Here is a 23,678-nt window from a genome sequence, read left to right as displayed (position 1 = left end):
TAATTTAATTTCTGAATATCGAGAATTATTCCAATCGGCGGCTCACGACCGGTCAAGCGTCGGTCGCATACCCGAGGTCATATTTGCTACGCAGTTACGAACAACGGCGTCCATTTTGAGCACACAAATTCCTTGTGAATTTTATTACGCAGAAAATATAAAAGTAACAATCGGACTATCATTACAATTTTTAACAATTGAATTATCATTTATTAATATAATTTGTTATTGGAAATTATTTAATTATTTAAAAATATTTTATTTATTGAGAATCGGTTATTGAGTTTCGACGCCATTGAGATCGAATTACCGGTGGATAATTTTTCGTGAATTTATTTTACATTGAGAAAAATTGTTTTATTAATTATTTATAAATCGAAAAATTCCACGTGGTCATTTTATATATTGAACTATTGAAAATTAAAAGTATTATTTTATTGGAATTATTTATAAAAATATTTAACGGCGTGGATTAAGTCCCAGAAAATTAGTTAGAATTTTATAAAGAAATATTCTTAAGAATTTATTTAAAATTTAAGAAATAAATTACGAGTTGAATTGAAATAAATTTATGCGTCGATATTGTTCCTAAAAATTTATTTAATGTTGAGTATTAAACTCGTGGATAATTTGGAATAAATTCAAGCATCGGTTTTTAGTTTAGATTTTCTTGAGAATTAAATTATTAGTTGTGAAAATGGTTTACGATTTATTTGCGAGCTAATGACTGAAAATTGTAGTAAAGTTAACGTTGTACGTTTTGGAGTTCAATTTTATAAGTTCGGAAGTAAAAAAGTAAAGTAGAGTCAGTGTGTGTGAGGACGCGTGGGTTATGTGTGTGTGAGTGTTAACAGCGTTCCTTCGCATACGATTAGTCTCTTTGCGGAGTGCTTCGCTGTTATCTAAGAAGTTCTGGTCAGCCGTTAGGTAGGCTGTTAGTTTTAAGAGGTCCTGGTCAGTCGTTAGTTAGGCTGTTAGTTTTAAGAGGTTCTGGTCAGCCGTTAGTTAGACTGTTAGATTTAAGAAGTCCTGGTCAGCCGTTAGTTAGGCTGTTAGTTTTAAGAGGTCCTGGTCAGCCGTTAGTTAGGCTGTTAATTTTAAGAGGTCCTGGTCAGCCGTTAGTTAGGCTGTTAGTTTTAAGAGGTCCTGGTCAGCCGTTAGTTAGGCTGTAGTCTTAAGTTGTTAATTGTAGTGTGAGTGCGTGAGTGATCACCATTTGTTATTTTATATGGTTAATAAATATCGATATATTGTTAAATAAAAATTTATTTCTTTCAGATCACCTTCCTCCACTCTCTCTCCCTGTAGATTATAAGCTCAGCTCTGGTTTCCGGTTCCAGGAACCGAGATACAAAATCCTGGTGGGCTCTTGTTAATTTAGAATCATTTTTGCTAGGTATTGTTTTATTTTATTAAATTAATTAAGGGGCCAATGAACAGGCATAAAACACTCTTTACAATTTATTAGACATAACTTGCAAGTTAAAAAATTATAAGTTCTGTTTTGCTCGTACAAAATTTTAGCGAAGAATTTTTTCTAACTATAACTATATTGCTCTAATATTTATTGAAGTGAATACTGTGTGGGAGTGACTACATTTTGGAGTCCTTGCTAAAAAACGTTTTTTTTTTTCATGTTGAAGTTCTAAAGCAATAGAATAAGTAGTTATTTAAACAATTTGATATTTTCGGAGCGTAATTATAGTCTCCTACATACAATCTTAAGGAAACGGATCAATTATTTCTTTCTGATAACTATTTAGCATACAAAAAAATAATTTGTTGAATTTTTAACCATAAAATCAGGAAAATAATTATTAAAAAATCACAAGGTTTGATACATAACTATTATGCTTTGTTTAAATAACTTTCGCAACAAATAGAACATTTTTTACATGTAATGGATCAAATATATACACTGCAAAGTTATGAACTTTGAACTTTTGTGTGAAAAAAATTTTCAAGAACCTTGAACTTTTACGTGAAATAAATAAAAAAATATATTTGTATGATCGCAGGTAATTTAATGATAATTAGTATTTGCTCAAATTTATTCACGCTCATGACTGTTGATTCGACATCTTAAAAATAGTTTATTATCATCGTAGACTCTATAACACACGCTTATTAAATTTTCAACAGGAATTGAGCCGATGTTATCTATTACTTTACACTCATATAAGTAAGGAAGCTTAAATCCATCCCCGTCAAACGTAAATTTAACATTATCCTTGATCTCAATTAAGTTTATAATGGCGAAATGTAATCCGTTACATGAACATTTATTGTCAGAACAATCGCAACCAGAAATTTTAGCAAAATACAGAATTTTTGCAAAATGAAGTGTTTCTTCTGATTTATATTGAACAAATGATGAATTTGTCTTCACTGAACGGCTGTATGATGTAGCAGTGTAAAGTAAACCATTCTTGAGCAAACGGAAGTATTTTCTGACAGTGAAATTGTTATTCACGCCATTATTTAAAATGTTTAACACTGCCTGGTCGTTTACTGGATCATAAATTTTATAAACTCTAATACTTTGAGCATCATTGAATGACTCGCAGATTTTAAACTGTTTCTTCTAACGTAAAACGAAATTTCGAAGTAATCCTTCCGGTAAATTTTGGGCTTTTGTATTAAATCTTAAGTATTGCCAATGTCCATTCATAATTTGTGTTTCCACATTTGTAGTCCCATTCACGCTCGCAACGATTTTACCATTCATGTCTTCAAAAGTGAAACAACTGTTTCCCCACGATGGTCGAAAATTTTTCACATCATTTGGTAAATGGCGAAGTTGATGAATGTTGATGCTAGCAAGTCTTACTCCGTATAAAATTTCAAAATAATCGACGAATTTTTCAAGTAATCCAGTAGCTACGTCAATGTCTTCGTATATAACGACATATTTATTCAACAAAGATATTGCGAAAACAAATAATAAATAATGATTGTAATATTCTGTCTTCATGATTGTAGACATAATAACAGGAGAATAATAATAACACCAAGCCTTGAGTTCGGAGGCTTTCCATGATTGGTACTTTTATAACTCTCGAGGTTGACGATGAGCAAAATTCGGCGTTCGTATTTTCAATATTTTTTCATCGATAACATCTAAAACTGGTCGAAGAAAAAAGAGACAACTGGCAAGAGAGGGATCTATCCACAAATAAATGAGTTTCTTGGTAACTCCTTCGTACAAAGCATGCATAGAATCGATGCCTGTGCTATAATAATAATAACTATATATAATATAACTATATATAATTTATAACTATTTATAACTAACCTACCTGTTTTTTTTGTTTATATTTTCTTCTGCTATTTTTTCGACACCATTATTTGTACACGATGATTTTTTTTCGTTTGACAATTTTACACGCTTGAGAAATTTACTTTTACCACTTCTACTTAAATCATCAAATTGTTTTCTCATTTTAACTGAATCAAGTAATATTCATTAATTCAAACTAGAGATGCGGACAAATAAAGTGATTTAATAATAATATATAAGTGCGTGTGTAAGTCAATGTTTTAAAAAAAAAAACACTGTGATAACTCACGTAAGTATATCTGTATACCTGTATACTACGTATCGCTAAGCGCGCTTTTGTTTATTAAGTCAACGTAACCAACAAGCTGTCAAGTATACTTTTTTATAAACATTCACTTTGAAATAAATTTAATAATTTAATCCAATATGTCAAAAAAATATGCATTAGTTTATTGGATAGAATCAAAAACTATTCAAACTTCGGAGTCTGCTAAAATTCCAGTCGCATCAAGATACGATGGAGCAACAGTGAGATTAAAAAGCCAAGACAATAAAAATAAATCTAAATATCACGACGCTCGAATTGTACGGATCCGTAGTAAGTTTTATCCTAATTTATTTAGAATTAATATTTCGAGTTGATTGCAGAATAATTAATCCAATTTTTTTTTATTTTATTTAAAAAAATTTATTTATCGTTAATTTGCCCTTTACAATCTATTATCTATAATCTATTATCTTTCGTGATGAATAAAAAACTTTAATTAAACACAATAGATGATGTAACGGAGCTCGATGAATTGGAGGTTGATGAAGAAACGGGTCAAGTAATCGATCGTTCACAGAAGGTATTTTCCAAAAAAGTTTTGGCGTCAAAAGTTTTACTTAAGGAAGAGAAGAAGGAGTCTGAGAAGCGAAAAAATTCAGTTGAGAAGATGCGTGAAGATAATATATTGAAAAGTAAATCGTTTTTGACAGAAGAACCCAAATCGAAAAGGAGTAAATCATCAAAATCTCCAAAAGACGGTACTTCATTAAAAAATGGCAGTAACAAGAGAGGTCGTCCAAAAAATACTTCATCTGAGATTCCATCGACGTCATCCGCCAATACCGACGCAAAGATCCAGAAAACTCAAATTACTGAGATTTCTTTAAGCTCGGACGCGATAGATATCGGAGCAAGAGATAATGAAGAAACAATAATGGATCAAGAAGAAATAATTGATAATATATCACCGAAAAATGTTTGCTTCATACCTGGTGGTTTGTATACTTCATTTTTTCTCATGATAATATTCAATTAATTTAATTTCAACAAAACAATTTATCATGTGAAATTTTTTCAATTTAGTTTTTACTAAATTATCATATAAATAGTTTTATAATTTCTAATATTTTTAACAATAATTAGTAATTCCAGAATGTAAATTAAGAAAATATAAATAATTTTTTATTTGATATTCAAATAAACAAATTATTATTATTCTATATTATTGTTTTGACAGTTACACCCGAGATTTTGGCTTTTCACAAGTCTCTTCTTCATCGATGAAGTATTCTTTGGATCCTGGACGTCAAAATCTTCTTACAAAAATAACAAAAGTATAAATTATGTATTTTTTCAGACAGTTAAAACTTATTAATTTTTATACTTTATTAATTTTACAGCTGACCAAAAAAATTTTAACAAATTCTTCAAATAAGGTAAAAAAAATATGAACTCTTCACAAATTACATTTTTTAAATTATTAAACTCAATTAAATATACTTATCCTAGTTCATTAATTCTACACAGTAAAAAATTTTGCGTCATTGCATCAATAAACTTAGCGTTAAAAATTTTTGTGTTAAATATTTAACACTTTTATGTATAAATTTAACATTTATTCTGTTAAATCAACACAAAAAAGTGTTAAATATTTAGCATAAAAATTTTTAACTCAAAATTTTTTGACGCAATGACGCAAAATTTTTTACTGTGTATTTTCTCTTATACAGGTAGAAATATTTCCAAACACTGGTTGTTATCTTCCCAAATCTATTATGACAAGTATCGATGTTCTCAATTTGCAAGAAGATGACTGGAAGAAATATGTCACTAATATTCTGGTCCAAATGTTTGGAGACAAATTGAAATTCATGTCGGTAAAAGGTTACAGGGGAAATATAGCTTTGCATTCCAAAATTCAGCGAGCCCTATTTAGTAATTAATTCATTAATATATTAAACTTATAATTATTTTTATTTAAAAATTATCTTTTAATAATTCAAGTATTAATGCAAATTGATTTTTCAGATTTAATTAATGATAAAGCGGATCCTCAAATTTCGTTACAGGCATTTAATTTAGCCATTAATAAAGCCTGCACCAATAGGAAGACGAGTTCGGCCAAAGTTTCAATCATCGTTAACCACAAAAAAGAGGACGATGATGATAAAGATGATGATGATGAAGACGAACAAAATTTCAACAGAAGTTTGACAAATTTAAAGAATTACGATGACTTACCCCGATTTGTATCTTCATCCCAAGTACTCTCATCTGCTGTTTCAAGAACATCATCACCAGTCATGGTTGAAGAAAAAGAAAAAAATGAAGAATTTTTGGAGGATACATATCAAAATGATCGGACGAACAACTTACCACCGACTGACCTGGACAGTTCTTTACATCTTGACCGATCACAGGCCACATTACTTGATACAAACAACTCAATGTTTCCTCCAAGTACAAATGAAACTACTGTAGAAGTAGACATTCCTTTAAGGAACAGCAGTCATGAGCAATCAACAATTACTTTAATATGTTCAAAGTCAATTGTTCAACACCAGCCAGCAGTTGAATCACGAAGGCTAGATAGAAGGAGGACGCTCGCTGTAGTAATGTCATAATAAAATCTATATTTTCTAAAAATTTTTTTAAAACCACGATAAGCCAAGCGGCATAAAATTTTTAACTTCCCGCTAAGAAAATCGAAGATTTTCAAAAATCAGGAAGTTATTGTTTTCACCCCGTTTTGCAAAAATCGAGTTTTCATCAGATCTCGACGTTTGAAGGTCACAGGAAGCTTCCCTGACTATACCCGCGAGGTTGTCACGGTGTCTGTATGTATGTATGTGTGTGTGTGTGTGTGTGTGTGTGTGTGTTTTTTTTTTTTCTCTTTAGGGGGGGGGGAATCCTTTTTACGGATTCCAGGCGTAGCTGTTTGGCCTGGATATGTGGCGACTCGACGCAGCGTCATACTAAAACTCGACGCTGATGCCCCTACCCACTAAACCCTAAAACCCCTTTCTCTTCTATCCTCTGATCCCCCATGGTACCGCCGTAAGGCATTTCTTCGCGGAGGGAGGAATTAGCTGCCGCTCTTCCTTCTGGTGGCTAAGATGTTATTTCTTCCTTCTAGATTCTGTCCTTTGCTCTTTTCCTCTCAATGGATCGCAACTCGGTAAGCACTTTTGTAGCAAAAGTGCTTGTGGCGTTCCAGGCAGCTTCTGATGACAGCATTGCTGCTACTATTGTCTCTGGTTGGATTTTCCTCTTCAGGATATTCTCCAGCTCATCTCGCTGTGGGTAAAAACGTGGGCACTCAAAGAAAACATGCTCTGCATCTTCATTGACTCCTGAGCAGGACGGGCACTCCGGGGAATCATCATGCTTGAAGCGGTGGAGATACGCCCGGAAACAGCCGTGTCCTGATAACATCTGTGTAAGATAATAGTTGACCTCACCGTGACTCCGGTTTAGCCAAACGTTGATCCTTGGTATGAGACGATGCGTCCACCTACCCTTCACTGTGGCATCCCACTGTAGTTACCATCTACTTATGCTCCTTTGCCGCTCTTCTGTTCCAAGCTCCTCAGCGCTTAGTGTGGTCGACTTCTTTCGTTGGTAAAGGATCCGTCTTTCCTCAGCTAAGACTCTGAGAGGCAAAGTTCCGGAGATGACACACACTGCTTCCATAGATATTGTGCGGAAGGCACTTGCTACTCTTAAGGCACTCAGACGGTAGACTGGTCCAGCCTTTCTCCATGATTCTTGCTTTTCTAGTGCGTCCGCCCAGATAGATATTCCGTAAGTGAGCACTGATGTGACTACAGATGATAGTAGTAGTCTTCTGCTCTGCTTTGGGCCTCCGACGTTTGGCATTAGTCGTGCTAAGCTAGCTACCACTGCTGATGCTTTTGCACTCACGTGTTCGACTTGCTGCTTAAAGTTGAGTCGGGCATCAAGCATCACTCCCAGATATCGGATATATGGTTGTGATGTGATTTCTTGTTCTCCGACTTTCAGTTTTATGGTCTCTATCACTTTTCTGCTGGTAATAAGCACAGCCTCAGTCTTCTGTTTAGCCAGTTGTAGATTCATTGAATCCATCCACCGGTTAACTTTCTCAAAGGTGATACCGAACATGTGGTTTATCTCATCTAGGTGTTTCGCAACCATTACGACAGCTACATCGTCTGCATATGCAACAAGCTTGACACTTCTTGAAAGAGTCAGTCTCAGCAGGCCATCATACATGACATTCCACAGAAGTGGACCCAGAACAGAACCCTGGGGTACACCTCCGGTAATACCGTACTCTTTTGGACCATTTTTCGTGTCGTATCTCAGGATTCTGTCCGTGAAGTAGCTAGCCATTATCCTACGTAGGTATCCTGGTACGTTTTTCTCTTCCAAGGCTTGCATAATACAGTCCTAGTTGGCGGAGTTGAAGGCATTTTTGATGTCTAGAGTGGCCACCAGGCAGTACTTCTTCGCTTCACCCTTCCATCTGATCCCTTCGATTGCCTCCTTAGCCGTTGCAACAACCAAGTTGATTGCGTCCAGGGTTGATCGTCCTTTCCGAAAACCATACTGGTTATCTGCCAGGAGTGGATCGACAACTGCTTCTATTCTTTGATGGATTATACGCTCAAGTATCTTACCTGCCGTGTCTAACATACAAAGTGGTCGATAAGATGACGGTTCTTCTGGTGGCTTTTTCCCTTTTGGAAGTAGTACTAGTCGTTGCTGCTTCCACTTCCGAGGGAAAATCCCTTCCTTGAGGCATGTGTCGTAGACGTCCAGGAACAATGATGGCACTGCTTTTATAGTTGTTTTTAAAGCAATATTGGGGACCCCGTCCAATCCCGGCGCTTTATTGTTCCCTACACGATTACAAGCCTCCATCAGTTCTCCCTCCGTGACAGATGGAATGTCATCCATTTCATTCTGCGCTAATAGGTAGTTAAACTTGCTTTGTTCGGGGAACAACGCGTTTACGATCTTCTGTAGGAGTTGAGGACACGTGGGTGATGGCATTAGCTGGTTTTTAAGATGGGTCATGACCACCTTATACGGCCTACCCCACAGATCTCTGTCCACCTCGTTGATGAGCTCCTTCCAGCATTTTCTTTTGCTATTTTTGATGGCTTTGTTCAGGGATCGACGGGCTTTTTTGTACTCTGCGACCAGCTCCACAGAGTTAGGTCGTCGGTAGCCACGCTGAGATATTCTTCTCTTCTGATGACACTCTTTACGAAGGGCGCTGATGTGGTCGTTCCACCAGTGAACGGAAGGTCTTGTGTTTATGCCACGTCTACGAGACATACTGGCGTCACACGCTTGGGTCACTCTTTTCATCAGGTCCTTGGTCTTCTCTTCTGCGCAGCCCGCGATAATCTGGTCACTATTGAGAGCTACTAACAATGCCCTTGGGTCAAGAGTTTTTACCTTCCAACCAATGGTGTTAAGTTGCTTTTTAGGTCTTCTCGGGCTCTGGGCGTTTAATATTTCCCAGAGAATCGAGTTGTGGTCGCTGGCTGTGTAGGTATCCATCACCTTCCAGTTGATATTACCTCTGGTGAGGCTGCCACTGACGAAAGTGAGATCTACAATAGAACTTGTGTCTCCTTTGGTGTAGGTTGGTGTGTCACCATTGTTGAGCAGTACTACATCTAATGTAGAAAAAGCTTCTAGTAATTCCTTTCCTCGCACGTTTGTATTCTTGCTACCCCAGTCTACTGCCCAGGCGTTGAAGTCCCCAGCTATTGCCACTGGGTGGTAATGCTTCGCGTCCTCGGTAAGTCGATCCAGAAATGCGGTGAATTCGACAGTAGAGAGGCTAGGTGGTGCGTAACAGCTATAGAAGCGGATGCCCTCTACTGATACTGCTACAAAGCCGGCATTGCTGTTGTCGACTGCATTTTGGAAAGGGAGCTTGCCACATGACCAGATGACAGCTTTGGATGTGCTGTCAGATTCCCAGGGTTGGGTACTCAGGTGTTTATATGGCTCTGATATCAGTACCAAGTCAAGCTCTAGTTCTCGCACGGATTGCATGAGCAGGTCATGCGCTGCCTCACAATGGTTGAGATTGAGCTGCAGTATCCTCATGCTTGTTTGTTCGTCAACTTCTGGAGTGCATCCTGAAATAACGGGCACTTATGGGTACCGACATGGTGGGCAACATTCTCTGCACTTTCAATCTCTGCACATGATGCACATTTGGCGGGATTTTTACAATCAGCAATCTTGTGCCCTTCTTGTCCGCACCTGATGCAAAGCTTCGACCGGTCTACCTTGCTTTTGCACTGGGATCCATGATGTTCGAAATGCCAGCATTTAAAGCATTGAATAGGTCTCTTCGTTGTCCTTATTCGGCAATTAACCCAACCAATCCGGATTTTGCTACTTCCATCCAGTAGTTTCTGTGCTGTTGCTGCTGGTAGAATTACTGTGGCAATTTTAGTACCTCTATAGGTCTTACGGATCTTGATTGCCTCTAGAGGCATCTCACAGCCATCTCCAGCTTCCTCCTGTAGGGCACCCTGGATGTGATCCTTAGTTGTGTCATCATCGACGTCTCGGATCTCAATTACCTCCTGTGGTCCTTTGCAGGTAACTTTTGCGTCTTCTTTCAGAATGTCTGCAATGGTCTTTCTCAATGTTTGGCCTTTGTCGGTGCTCTTCCTCGAAAGAGTTATCAGCATATCTCCAGCATTGGTCTTATGGATCTTCTCTACCGTACTGCGGACCTGGTCGTCAGGGACGTCCTGTTTTATTCGACGCAGGATCTCGGCGTACTTTGCTTTCTCTGTCAGCTGAATGATGAGGGCATCCGGTCTGATCCATTTCCGCGGTTTCTTTCGCGTGGGTTCAGGTCGGGGCTCCTTTGACGTCTGTTTTGAGAGCATCTCTTTCTTCTGTCGCTTTAGCTCTTGCTTGGACTGAACTTTTTGCCAGACTGACGCTTTTTCCTGTTCGTCGCTTCGCCCTGCCGCTCCTTGTGGAGGTCTTTTCTTCAAATCCTTTTTCTTCATGGCTTGGCTGATTGTTGGGTCAGGAGAAGGTCGATTTTTTCTCTTACCTGACTTGTTGCTGGCTTCACTTTTGACTTCCGCGACTGATTCACCGTCACCTTCAGCTCTGGTGTCCATTGCTTCGTCAGTCACGTCGATAGCCTGACAGTTATTCTCCGGTGTAGCATGGGATATGCGCTGCAATGATGAGCGCCACTCCTCGTCCAGCTTCTCAAACCTTTGAAGGGCGTTAGTTACACCAGTCATCTTGGATTTAATCTCTTTGTGAATGTTGACCTTTGGTTGAACGAAATCATTCAACTCACTGATCAGCTTTTCAAGGCGTTTGAGCGCTTGCGAACGCTTCATTTCAGCGCTTGCGTCAGTCGCTGCTTGTTGGGCATGTAGCCCATTTCCACTTTTGTTTGTTTCCTTTGAATTACTCATACTTTTTAATTCACCAGCGCATCGTACGAAGTGGAGCGGGTTGCCATAACTAGGAACGGGTGTACCCTCGGAGATAGTACTCCTACCCCAGTTCCCTGAGGCCTAGCTGACACTTAGCCAGTCCCGGAATACACGGACGGACTAGACTCGCTCGGAGCGGTGAAGATTCCGATCTCTAACACTCACTGCGTACTTCCTGATCAAGGCCCGAAGTGGCTGCTGATCCACTGCTGCAACTTTCACCTCGGTAGAGCAAGCTCACATTAGCCGTGGCCTGCATCGTTGGAAACTACGATACAGGTTCCGGTCACTCCCAGTGGGTCACAGCAGAGAACGATCGTCTTGTTAGGTCATTAGTGCAACCAACCTATTAAAGGGGAGTTTTGTCCACGGGAGCGTATTTTGTTTGGTTATTTTGCTTGGCTCCTACCCGCTGTACCTCATCAACTAAGAGATTAAGTGTCATCCAAGGACAGCGAGCGTTCTTCCATCCGCTCGGGGAGACGCGCCCGGTAGCAGTATCTCTTTTGCCCCGAGAGTGCAAAACCCCGTTTTGCAAAAATCGATTTTTCATCAGATCTCGACGTTTGAAGGTCACAGGAAGCTTCCCTGACTATACCCGCGAGGTTGTCACGGTGTCTGTATGTATGTGTCTGTATGTATGTGTGTGTGTGTGTGTGTGTTTTTTTTTTTTTTTTTTTTTTTTTTTATAAAGAGGTACAAAAAAGATCTTCAAAAGACACCGGTATCGTTAACTCTGCCGCCCATCTTCCGGCAGATATCGATAGTCGGTAGTGTGGAGATTTTTACCCACTAAAAAAAAACATTCCTCTTCCCCTCTCCCCTAGATGGTACGGGGAGGACTGGATTGGAACCGCGTTAGCATTACTTCAATCCAGTCGTGCTGCGTCTCACGACGCCTACTCCTGGCTACTGGTCCCTTTCTGCGATTTTGTCTTTCAGGAGGTGCTGTGCATAAACTGCAACAGCTGACCAGTTTTCCTCTTGTTTGATCATATAGGTCACCAGGCTTGAGGGGGAGAGCCTGGTGCCTATGATCTCTTCAGTGTTTCTTCTGTAGTCCTTCCATCGAGCACACTCGAAGAATGTGTGTTCGGAGTCGTCGATTTTATCCAGGCAGTATTTGCACGTTGGTGTGCTGTGCAAACCCATCTTGAAAAGATAGGCATTGAACTGCCCATGTCCCGTCAATAGCTGGGTCAGGAAAAAGTCCGTATCCCCGTGCTTCCGAGAGAGCCAGACGTTGATGTTTGGGATCAGGCGCGCCGTCCATCTGCCCGTCTCTCGGTCCATCGGTCCTGCCACTCTTGCTGCGTTTCCGCCTTTATCCTCGTTCTTGCGTCCTTCATGTTATCATCACTGTCTTTAGCGTCATAGAGTTTTGCTCTTTCGAACGCTTATAGGTCGATGGGCGCGGCTCCTGCAATGACCAATACAGCCGCTTCGGAAACTGTGCGGTAGGCGCAGGCAACCCTGAGAGCGCCTCGCCGCTGTACTGCTGCGATAATTCGCCGGTAGGTCTTCTGCTTTAATATGTCTGCCCATATTTCCGCTCCATAAAGCAGTACCGAGTGGACTGCTTCTAGAAGAACTCTTCTCTTTTTTGTTTTTGGTCCCATGGTGTTGGTCATAATTCGTGCTAGGCTAGACACAGTCTTGCTGGCTTTCTTGCATGCACTGTCGAGGTGTTCACGGAAAGATAGTTTCTCGTCTATCATTACCCCTAGATACCGCAGGGCCCTTGTTGACGTCAGCGTTGTTCCTCCCATGTCCATAGCGAATGGTTTTGGAAACCATTTTTGACGGGTCAAAACGACCATCTCGGTTTTCTGTTTGGCGAGTTTCAGGTGATGCTTATCGAGCCAAGTCTCGACGGTGTCGATGGTTTCCCGAACTAGCAGTTCGGCCTCTTCCACGCTGTCCGCCACTATAGTGGCTGCAACGTCGTCTGCAAAGCCTGTTAGCTCTACTTGCTCTGGCAACGGGATTTCAAGAAGCTCGTCGTAGTCTGCGTTCCATAGATCAGGCCCCATTATTGAGCCTTGCGGCACGCCAGCCGTTATGGCGTATTCTTGTGGGCCTTCAGTAGTTTCCACTATTAGCTTTCTATCGTCAAGGTAGTTGTCGACTAGTGCCAGATTTTCTGGCTCCGCGTCAAACTTGTGCTCCAGAGCGTCTAAAATGTCTCCCCCAATTTGCGCTGTTAAATGCGTTTTTGACATCTAGCGTGAGGAGAAGACATACTTTACGAGCTTTGAGGCTACCAGACCATGCTTGTGTTGCTGTCTTTATGACTTTCTTGATCGCTCCGACTGTCGAATGACCTCTCCGGAAGCCATGCTGGTTGGTGGCAAAACCTCCAGCACGGTCGATGTCGTCACGAAGTCTCCCTTGTATGAGCTTCTCGAGCAGTTTTCCAGCAATGTCTAGCATACAGAGTGGTCTAAACGACGAAGGTGTTATGGGGGTTCCCTTACCTTTGTCTAAGAGAACCAATCTCTGCCGTTTCCAGACCGCGGAAAAGGTGCCAGTTGCCAAGCATGCGTTGTAGGTGTTCAGGAGTAAGTCTGGGTATTCCAGGGCTATAATATTGATCACCGATGCCGGGATGCCATCAGGTCCAGGTGCCTTTCCTGTTTTGAGTGACTTGGCCGCGTCTTGTAGTTCCTTAGTTGTGAAGGGCGTTACTTCGTTGTTTTTAGTGTAGTGTTTCTTCTCCCGCGGCGGGTGTTTGGGGAAAAGCTCCGCTACGATGCTATCCATTAAGACTGGAGACTTCGGCGCCTCTGGTGAAGCCTTTCCAAGTCGTTTGGCGACAATTTGGTAGGCTTTACCCCAGATGTCATTGTCGAGATCGTTGCAGATCTCTTTCCACAACTTTGCTTTACTTGCTTTGATGGCTCGATTTAGCATCTTTTTGGCCTGCTTGTACTCTTTTGAATACAAGTCCTGGCTTGGGGAGTGTTTGGCGGCTCTCGTTGCGCGGCGACGTAGTTGATGGCACATTTTGCGAAGTTCCGCTATGTCTGTTGACCACCAGTACGCCGGCCTGCGAAAACTCCGGTTTTTCAACCGCGGCATAGAGGCGTCACATGCGGCGGAAATCTCCTTCATCGTATTTAGTACTGTCCTTTCTGTCTCGCTGCAAGTATCCGGAGTCGGGTTGTTCTGAAGGGTAGACCAGCTCCGTGCAAGTGAAGCTCGCAGTGCCTCTGGATCAAGCTTCCTGACATTCCACTTTCGCTTAGAAAGGTCGTGTTGTGGTACCGGAGCAGATGCCAATCCAACGTTAAATGTCACGAACTGGTGATCACTGCCACTGTATTTTTCGGATACTGTCCAGTTTTCAATCATGTTGGCAATTTTTGGAGTCGCCAACGAAATGTCGAGGATGGACTCTTGGTACCCCGGTCTTCTGAAAGTCGTGGTGCTCCCAGTATTTAGCACTATGAGGTCGAGTCTAGCCACGACGTCAGCGACCTCGTTGCCTCTGGTGTCGGAGAAATCAGCGCCCCATTCAGCCGATTTAGCATTGAAGTCACCAGCTACGATAACTTCGCCGTCGAACTTAGTGACCGCATCTTCTATATTTGCGAGTTTCTGTCGGAACACACTAATCCCTTCGTTAGGTGAGAGATAGACGCTCATGAAGTAGGTTGTGGGGGTTTGAATCCAGACAAAACCTGCTCCACCTCCGCTGTTGTTGACGGTAACGTTCTTTGTGTTCACAATCCAAATTGCTGCCGTGCCCGTTTCGTCTGCGAACCATGTTTTACCTTCGATGTTTAGATATTGCTCGCAGATAAAGCAGACGTCAATTTTATCTTCGAAAACACGCTGGCGCAGCAGGTTTTGCGCCAAGGCGCACCTATTCAGGTTGCCTTGTAGTATGCGTGTCATTTCTGACCTTTCATGGCTTCTGCAAGTGCTTTGCGGAATGCCTTACACGCTCCAGTGCCAGAAATATGGCATAGACTATCCTGGGCATCTTTTTCCGAAGCACAAAGGAAGCATTTTAACTTCTCCGTGCAGTTTACGGCCTTGTGGTTCTCTCCGCCACATTTGTAGCAGCACCTGCTTCTGTCTGGTCCCGCACACTGACGTGTTTGGTGTCCATAACCAAGACATTTAAAACAACGTGTTACTTTTACTACTGGGCGTATACGACAGTTCACCAAACCGATCCGTATACGGGCCTTGTCAAGGGCCTTAATCGCATTGGGCTCGTCTAGTTCGCAGAAGGCTGCCCGATTACCTCGTGGTGTGGGTTTTGTCAAATTTACCCGTTTGACCTCCAGGTTGTCAGTGAATTCACGTTTGAGTGCTTCACGGACTTCGCTCTCGGTAGAGATTTCATCTAAGTCGAGGATCTCGATCGTTGTTGTTGGTGTTAGCGTCTTGACTGTGCCGATGTTTGCAATGGCTGCCCTTACTGCATCGGTGAATGCCTTGCTGTCTTCGGACTTTCGAGCCATTTCAAGGAGAACGCCTCCGTGTTTCGTCTTTTTAATAGACCTTATGTCTACGCCCGTCTCGACAGGGCTTACCTTGGCCTTGATTTCCTTCAGGAGATCGGCGTATGTTCGCCCTTCAGCTGGTTGGACTAGGACAGCTTTAGTTCTTGTCTTCTTCCTCCTTGGTTTCTTGGAGCCACCGCTGTTTGGCTGGTCTTGGGCTGTAGCAGTTTGAGTCACTGGCTCCTGTTCTTTCTTTTTCTTGTTTTGCCGAGTCACTTTGGTCCAGGTATCATCCCGGGCTGTCTTTTCTGTGCTGGCTTGTCAATATCTGAGGAAGGGCTGGGCGTGGACAGCGGCCTCTTCTTGTTGCCATCTCCTTGCTGTGGTAATTTCTTAGGAGTGGTCAGAGGTGGCTGTGATTTTTGTTCAGACTCGGAGATGTTTGAGTCGTTGACGCCGACTTCGTTGGTGATTTGTTGGCCAGCCTATATGCCGTACTAATAGACGAAACCAATTTTCTGATCTCATGGTGGAGATTCTTTTTGTCTTTTATGAAGTCGGCTAACTCATCAATCTTGTTGCCGAGCCTCTCCATTGGTGACTGTTGGCCGGTGACGGTCGGTAGAGAGTTCATTCTTCCTCGGTGGGTTTGATTAGTGGCAGGAGCAAAAGGTCCTCCACTTTTTGAAGGAATGTTGCTCAGCTGTCCGTTCTCTGCCATCTGGGCTGATTTCGTACTCCCTGTAACCTTGCTAGCATTGCTAGACAGCAGAGCCATGGGGTCTACTCCACTGTTCAAACGGTCGCTTGATAACGACAAGTTTAGGCCCGTTTGCACGCCTTCTCTCGCCGGCACTGAGGTATCCATCCTCTGTACTGTAAACGATGTTTGAAAATCTTCTGACATTTCCATATCATCTTTTGCTAGGTTTTGGTCCACCCCGAGTATTCTGTTTCCTCGGTACCCGACGCATCTGACGTGCAGATATGCTGGGCATTCCCCTATCCGCCACCTGAGGAGGCGCCCGATGCGGGACCCAGCAAGCCCGACACGGGGTGTGTGTGTGTGTGTGTGTGTGTGTGTGTGTGTGTGTGTGTGTGAAAGTATGTGAACCGCTTATAACTTTTGAACGGCTTGACCAATTTTATCGCGGTTGATGCCATTCGAAAGGGTTTGACCAAACTTAGATTTTGAAAACTATTTGGAACGATTCAAATCAATAGATTTTGAGAAATCTTCAAAAAACTGAAAAAAAAATTTTTTTCAAATGTGGTTTTTTTGGCATAACTTTTAAACGCCTTGATGGTTCAATTCCAAAAACTAATCAGCCCTTAACTTTGAAAAACCACGTCGATCGCCACTAGTCCGGTCAAAATCGATTGATTCGTTCGAGAGATATTGTGAACGAAAGAAAACCAAAAAAAGTGTTTTTTCGGAATAACTCCAAAATTCCTAGCGTGATCAATTCAAAATTTAAGATTCTTTGTGAAGCTTAAAAAACTGCGTCGAATGCTGCCAACCGCGTGAAAATCGGTTCATTCATTCAAAAGTTATTGCGGTTTAAAAATTCAAAAAATAGTGTCTTTTCAAATCTCTATCAGACTTTTGAGCTCGAAGAGCTCAAAAACATAGGAAAGCAATCTCTTTGAGCTTGGAGAGCTCAAAATAGCCCATAAATTGTATTTTTAAGCTCGAAAAGCTCAAAAACGTCATTGGTGCAATTTTAAGCGCCTAAGTATGGAATTAGCGGGAAGTTGCAGGGATGGCCTTCAGGGTCAACCGTTTTTCTAATTTTTTTTGGTAATATTTTGTGAAAGTTAAGTTGATAATTATTAATTTTTGACTTTTTGTTAAATACAATTTACCAAAAAGTCAACAGTTTTTTCGTGTGACGCTTGGGAAAGAACGATTTTTAAAAACTGAATTTAAATAATCACATTTAAAATAAATATCGTTGACGCAATAAATTAAAAATTATATCTTAAAGAGAATAGCAATTATTAGAAATAGAAATGATAAATTAATTATTTCATTTGCAAGTTTACAAAATGTTCACTTTTTTGAGATTTTAAATAGAAGTTTTTGTGTTAAAAAAAATATGCGAATAACTTTAGATAGAAAAAATATTTATTATAAATATAAATAAATATTCATTTTTATTTATATGGAAATTATTAATACGAACATTGAAGCTAATAGCAATTAAGTTTAATTAAAGATAACTACAGAATGACATACAAATATTATTTTTTCGCAAATTTTCGCATACGTTTAGTCATTATTTGACGATTGTTTACATTTCGATTAAAAAAATCGGTCAAAAAATGACCTCTCATCACAATGAAGTTATTTATAATTTTTATCATAAATTCTTTGCGGTGTTTTTCACATCCAAGAATTGGTAAATCTTTGAGTTGTGAAATTTTTTCTAGAATTTGGAACATGGTGTTTGATGTAAAATTTTTAGTTCCAACAACTATTAATACTTGAATTTCCAATCGTCTTATTAGTAAGAATAAATCCTCACTTGGATAAATTAAATTTCCATCGCTCATTTTTTCAATTAATTTATCTCGTTCCGTTGGCAATGAGGCAGTTAACATTTCTTTATAATCTAAACACTTCGTAAAACGAGAAACTTTTCTGGCCATGAATCCTGCAATGTATGAAACGACATGATCACTAGTATGCGTTATGTCATAATCATGATCCAATTGAACGTTATCATCATTTGAAATATTAGACCAATCTCTATTGTCAAAGGTATTATTAGCTAAGGGTGTCTCCGGCGACTTATCGTTATAGTTATCATTAGCATTAGTAGAACTATTATCATCATTATCATTATTATTATTAGGAGTAACATAACAAGCACTATTATTATTATTATTAGTATCAGCATCACAACAGTTAGATCTTTCACCATCACTTAAATTATCATCATTATTATCATCACAGTTATTTTTACTTTGACTAGAGTTTACATTTCTTTTATTAAAATCACAGGCATCAGCAGTTTCATTGTTATCATTTTCATCACTTTCATCACTAGTTTCATCGACCCAATGCTCAAAAGGTAAACGTTCATTATTATCATTATTATTCAAAAATCTTGGGTTCTCGTTTGCCATTCCTGCTTCAACAATAGAGTCAATTTTGTCAAGCCAAATTTTTTTATTTTGACTAGATGCAGTTCATGACTCTTCAGTGTGCATCAGTGATTTCAGTAATTCCCCACCGGTGACGTTGGAAGCCCTCGGTGGTGTTGCTAGGGAATAGCTACAGAGAAGACAGAAAACTTGGCCAAAAAGTATTGGATCCGGGTGGTCGTTACACCCACAAGCTGACCGCATAGTTCCGAAAAATTTCTAAAATATACAACGGTTAAAAAGAAAGTACTATAATTTTTCATATCAATAATAATAATTAATTCACAAATGAACTTCTATATATGTTGGTTTCAAAGCATCTTGATTCAAGCGCGACGTCATCAGGTAATCATAATTACATTTATCATGTAAAAATTCTAATAATTCCAAAGTAGTTCCGAGATTTACTTTAAAGCCAGTTAAAGTACTGGATGTGATTGGAAACTCAAAATTCTCCTCAAAATTATCGAAATCATCAGCTTTATTAGCCTTTTTCTTCTTTTTTTCAGCTTTTTGTTTTGTTATCTCCATCTTAGCTTTTTCCTCCCAATCACGGAGATATTGATCAAAGTCAATAATAGCCTGGCGATTAAATAGATTATGAAATATTAGTTTCGGAATAAAAGCAATATTTTAGCGGTATAACGAAAAAAAAAGTTATAAATTTTTTATGTTAATAGAAAATATTTAAATATCATTTTTTATGTTGATAGGTAATATTTAAACATAAAACCATGCAAATTAGTAATAAATTAAGCATTAGACATAATGATAAATAATATGATCCAGGTTATAGATTTTTACAAATTCATTTTTTTAATTTACTCACTCTTAATTATCTGCAGTATCGTTTTATTGGCTGAAGCCTTAGAATATTGATGTCAAAAGACTGAAATTACGTAATCAGTATGTTATTTTAATATTTATTGAAATACCTTTCTCATTGAGCAGTTAGTGTCTGGACGTAAAGCGTTTTCTGGGGTTTGAGAGTTCATAGCTGTGATTACATTGTCAACTTTTTCCATTAAAGCTATTGTAGGTTCACAATCGTGCAGCTCATAACATTCATCTTTATACATGGACATAGATACTCTCAATTGACGTGAAAATAACTGAAAACAAACAAATAAGTAATTTTAAGTTTATATATAACAACATGAAAAATACCTGCGTAGCCAGCAAGACGATCATCTTTTGAAAACCTTCAGGTTTTAAATGATGAGGTAATAATTTGAAACCTATTTTTAAGTTCATTTTACCATATGCCTCAAGTTTTAAGAGTGCTTCCCAATGAAGCATTTTTATAATACCATCCGGAGACTAAAAAATGAACTCTTCATCAGTACACCTACATATACATAAATAAATTTTGATAAAAGATAACAATATTACCCAGAAAGAAGGGAGTTTTATTATTCCATTTCTGAAGTTTTTCAGCAAGAAGGAAAAAATCAGAAGCAAACCATAGTCGTCTTTCAATATCATAAGGGTGCTCACAGCTAAATTTTCTGTCTTCTATACCAAATAACTTCCATGCGCCCCGATTCCATTGGGCTGCATCGGTAGTAACACAATCCACATGAAACCCAGCTTTTTCAATTAATAATATACATTCTACTAACAGTTTATGTAATATTTCACTAGTAACTGAACTTTTACTGAGAAAGCTTCCAACCACTTGGACCCAATCGCCTTGAAATGGCTGATACATAAATACGAGAGCATGATCTGCTCTTTCGTGTTTGAAAATTTTCCTGGCGTGTAAGCTCCTAAATCCACAAATCCATCTAGCTTCATTGTTCTTGTGTTTAACTTGACTCCTTCACTCAACGCTATTTCATCAATAAGAAGTGTACCTAGAGAAAAAAATTTCAAAACTTTATATTTTGTCTATTGCAGTTAATGAATATTATTATAAAGCATGAAACAAGCAAGTTAATCAAGCGAATCAAGAATTTCTAAATGTTAGAATCTACTATTTTTTTCATTGTTAATAACTACAGATACTTTTAAATTGTTAATGTTGCAGCTGAAGCTTCATAACAATCCTGATCGTAATACCCCTTTTGGAATGTGCTTGCATACGTGAAGCTTTATAACCTAGAGTATCAAAAATAGCATTAGGAAAACCGAATGCGCTATCCAATTTTTTGATGTAGGAATTTAGCGTGTCTTTGCACGGGAGGGGTAAAATTTGCCGTTCTCAGAGACGATCATACACCGCGGAACTTTTTATGCGCATTAACAAGCATTCATATACCCACTCAATATCATATCTCCTCTGTTTGGAATTTTTTACTTTAGCTGCATCGAAACAGGCTCGAACAGCTTTTTGTTGGATTTCTGGTAGATCAGCTATGGCCTTTTCTATAATCTCAGCCTCAACAGCTGCACATTTAAGTTTTTGATCTTCAATCAATTGCGATAGTTCATTATTCTGCAAAAAATAAGAAAATATACTTATAACAAAACTATTTAGGTACTTAATAAATTACGTATGAGAGTTTACTACCTTTCGCTTTAAGCGTGAAGTCTTTCTCTTTTGGGAAATTAATTCACGTTTAAGCATATCATATTGAATTTTCAAATTTTGGGTACTTTTACTATCTCGATTTTGGAGTTGACGCCGAAGAGTTCGGCAAGGTTGACATCGGATGATACCCTGATAATATCGTTGATTTTCATTTGACAATAAATTTTTACAACTTACTGAACACCTTTTGAAGATTTGTCTTATCACTATATTCATTACTATTATTGAATAACAGAAATTATATATTTATACAGTACCTGTTGCTATCGAATCCTGTGCCATCACAAGAATTAATAGTTTCTAGTTCTTTTAATAAGTCCCAAAAATCTTCATTACCTAAAAGAGTAAATTGTACATTTGTCGACTCATTGGTTTTCAAGTTAGTCACCTACATAACAAACAAAATGTTTTAAAATAAACTTTCATCTACTACGAACAAAAATAAAAAATATTAAAATATTATACCACAATATTTAATGCTTTGTCTATCTTAACGTGAAATTTTAATGATAAAGATTTAGGATCAGCATAAAATAAAAATATTTTTTGATTATCCGTTACATCACTAGCCTAGCTCCATTTTTGGGGCAACATATTAGTTTTCAACGTTTCCAATAATCTATTACTGTTAAAATTTGTTTCTCTTTGACTCAAATTTTCAAGTTGAGTATTTTCAGACTGCTATTAAATAAAATATAAAAGAAATGTGTAATTAGTTTTACTTACACAACTTAAACAACTTACTTCATTAACATCCGGAGCAATACTAGAAGTTTCAACTTCGGGAGTTCTAGCGGCCGGAAGTACATCATCAGGATCTATTTGCAAATTTGCATCTTCCACGATATTTGGAATTCTATCAACTCTCGGAATGACATTCGGCTTTAAAGTATATTTCTTTCGACTTGAAATATAACAATCTTGATTAAGTATTGGTATCATATCTTTTTTAATAATGTCATCGTCCGAAAAATGTAACTCGCAAACAAATTTGTCTGGTGTCAAATTTTGACTTAATGCTAAGCTCCATTTGCGCAATCTATCGGCATTCTGTGTGAAATTTTATGTTAAATATAATATAGCGACATTGTCTATATAACAAATATAACTAATTATTCCAAATTGAATATTGTTACTGAAATTCTAATAAGTTAATTAATTAAATAATACAAAATATATTATTTGTAGGTTACTTGTGGAATTTTAAATAGAGAAGTCTGTCGAAGATTGGAGTCATTATTTTTTTTACGCTCTATTTTTTCCCACTTAAACAATTTAGAACAGCACAACACTTCACCATTTTTATTTAAATTTAATCCGAAAATAATTAAAAATTACATAAAATAATCCTCCTAAATTATTCTTGACTTTATAAAGATAAACACTGCTTTATGCGTGACATGCGCAATAGTAGCCAAAACGAGACCTCCGCTATCTAGCTGCAGTCTAGTGGCCAATTGTGAACTAAAATCTTTACGGTATTTTCTGGACATCACAACAGCTGGAAAACGTATAGCGAGCGTCTTCCTTCTATCTAGCCTTCGTGAGTTGAATCAACAATCACTCCGATTCATTCCAACACTCAGAGCCAATTAAATAATACTCCAACAGTTTCATCTAGCAACCGTAATTCGTACCCTCAGCAACATTCAACCACGATGACAACAACCAGTGGAACTCACTCCAACGCTTACGTTCAAAGTCAACCAACAAATATACCAGCAACTTCTTCTTCTTACGCAAATCCATATTATCGATCACAATCAACAGTTACATCAGCAACAGCTCCTACTTACCCTCATAACGAGTTTCAGCGACAAATAACAAATGCACCATCAGTTTCATCCGCTTACGCAAATCAATATTCTCAGCTAAGTTCAATCGTTTTATTATTAATTACTTTAACTAACCACAATCCTTCATTACAGAACCAATTGAGCACTACAACTGTCAACTTATATTTATACCCTCAACAACAGTCAACAGTTGTATCAACAAACAGCCCAACTTATTTGTGTTCACATATTCAGAACCAATCTACTACTACACCTGCCGGAAACTCACATTCCTTCTCTCAGAACCAGTCAAAAGATACTTCATCAATCGGTGTGACTCGCTTTGATTCTTACTATCAGAATAACCAACAAATGAATAGGCCAAACGTTCCGACTTACAATCATCCGTACTTTTACAACCAACCCTAACATACTTTTGCAGGATATTATGGTGGACCTAAGTGGTATCAACCTCAACAAAGCTTTGCTCTAAGTTATCAGCATCAATCCTATCAACACCAGCAAAATTTCAGTCAGAATTATAACAATCAATAATCATAAAAGATTATTTGATTTGATTTATAACTCTAATGATTATACCATAATTACTTATTAACGTTGTATCAATTTTTGATTTTCCCAATCATTTTATTAACTTCTTAATGTTTTCTCGTTTGATTTGATTCATTTAATTTAATAAAGAATCTATTTTTACCTGAATGAAACTATTT

The 23,678-nt window shown here is 38.5% G+C and overlaps 2 protein-coding genes across 3 annotated transcripts; both read left to right on the top strand.

Moving 5' to 3' along the window:
- The first annotated feature begins 3,829 nt into the window (after positions 1–3,829).
- LOC123270877 lies at positions 3,830–4,978 on the top strand. Its single transcript, XM_044737022.1, has 2 exons — positions 3,830–4,543; positions 4,786–4,978. Exons 1-2 carry the CDS (start codon positions 4,216–4,218, stop codon positions 4,830–4,832), a joined length of 375 nt encoding a protein of 124 aa, XP_044592957.1. The 5' UTR covers positions 3,830–4,215; the 3' UTR covers positions 4,833–4,978.
- Positions 4,979–5,236: 258 nt separating this feature from the next.
- On the top strand, positions 5,237–23,584 carry LOC123270767 (eisosome protein SEG2-like). Of its 2 annotated transcripts, XM_044736916.1 has the most exons (4): positions 5,237–5,483; positions 5,577–6,119; positions 22,721–23,047; positions 23,101–23,413. In XM_044736916.1, exons 1-4 carry the CDS (start codon positions 5,324–5,326, stop codon positions 23,292–23,294), a joined length of 1,224 nt encoding a protein of 407 aa, XP_044592851.1. In that variant the 5' UTR covers positions 5,237–5,323; the 3' UTR covers positions 23,295–23,413. The 2 variants fall into 2 exon arrangements, with proteins under 2 accessions (XP_044592851.1, XP_044592850.1); XM_044736915.1 differs by having other exon boundaries at positions 22,721–23,584.
- The last annotated feature ends 94 nt before the right edge of the window (positions 23,585–23,678 follow it).

The sequence above is a fragment of the Cotesia glomerata genome, linkage group LG8 (genome assembly GCF_020080835.1).
Source record: "Cotesia glomerata isolate CgM1 linkage group LG8, MPM_Cglom_v2.3, whole genome shotgun sequence".
Taxonomy (NCBI): domain Eukaryota; kingdom Metazoa; phylum Arthropoda; class Insecta; order Hymenoptera; family Braconidae; genus Cotesia; species Cotesia glomerata.
This window is presented reverse-complemented; position numbering and strand designations above follow the sequence as displayed.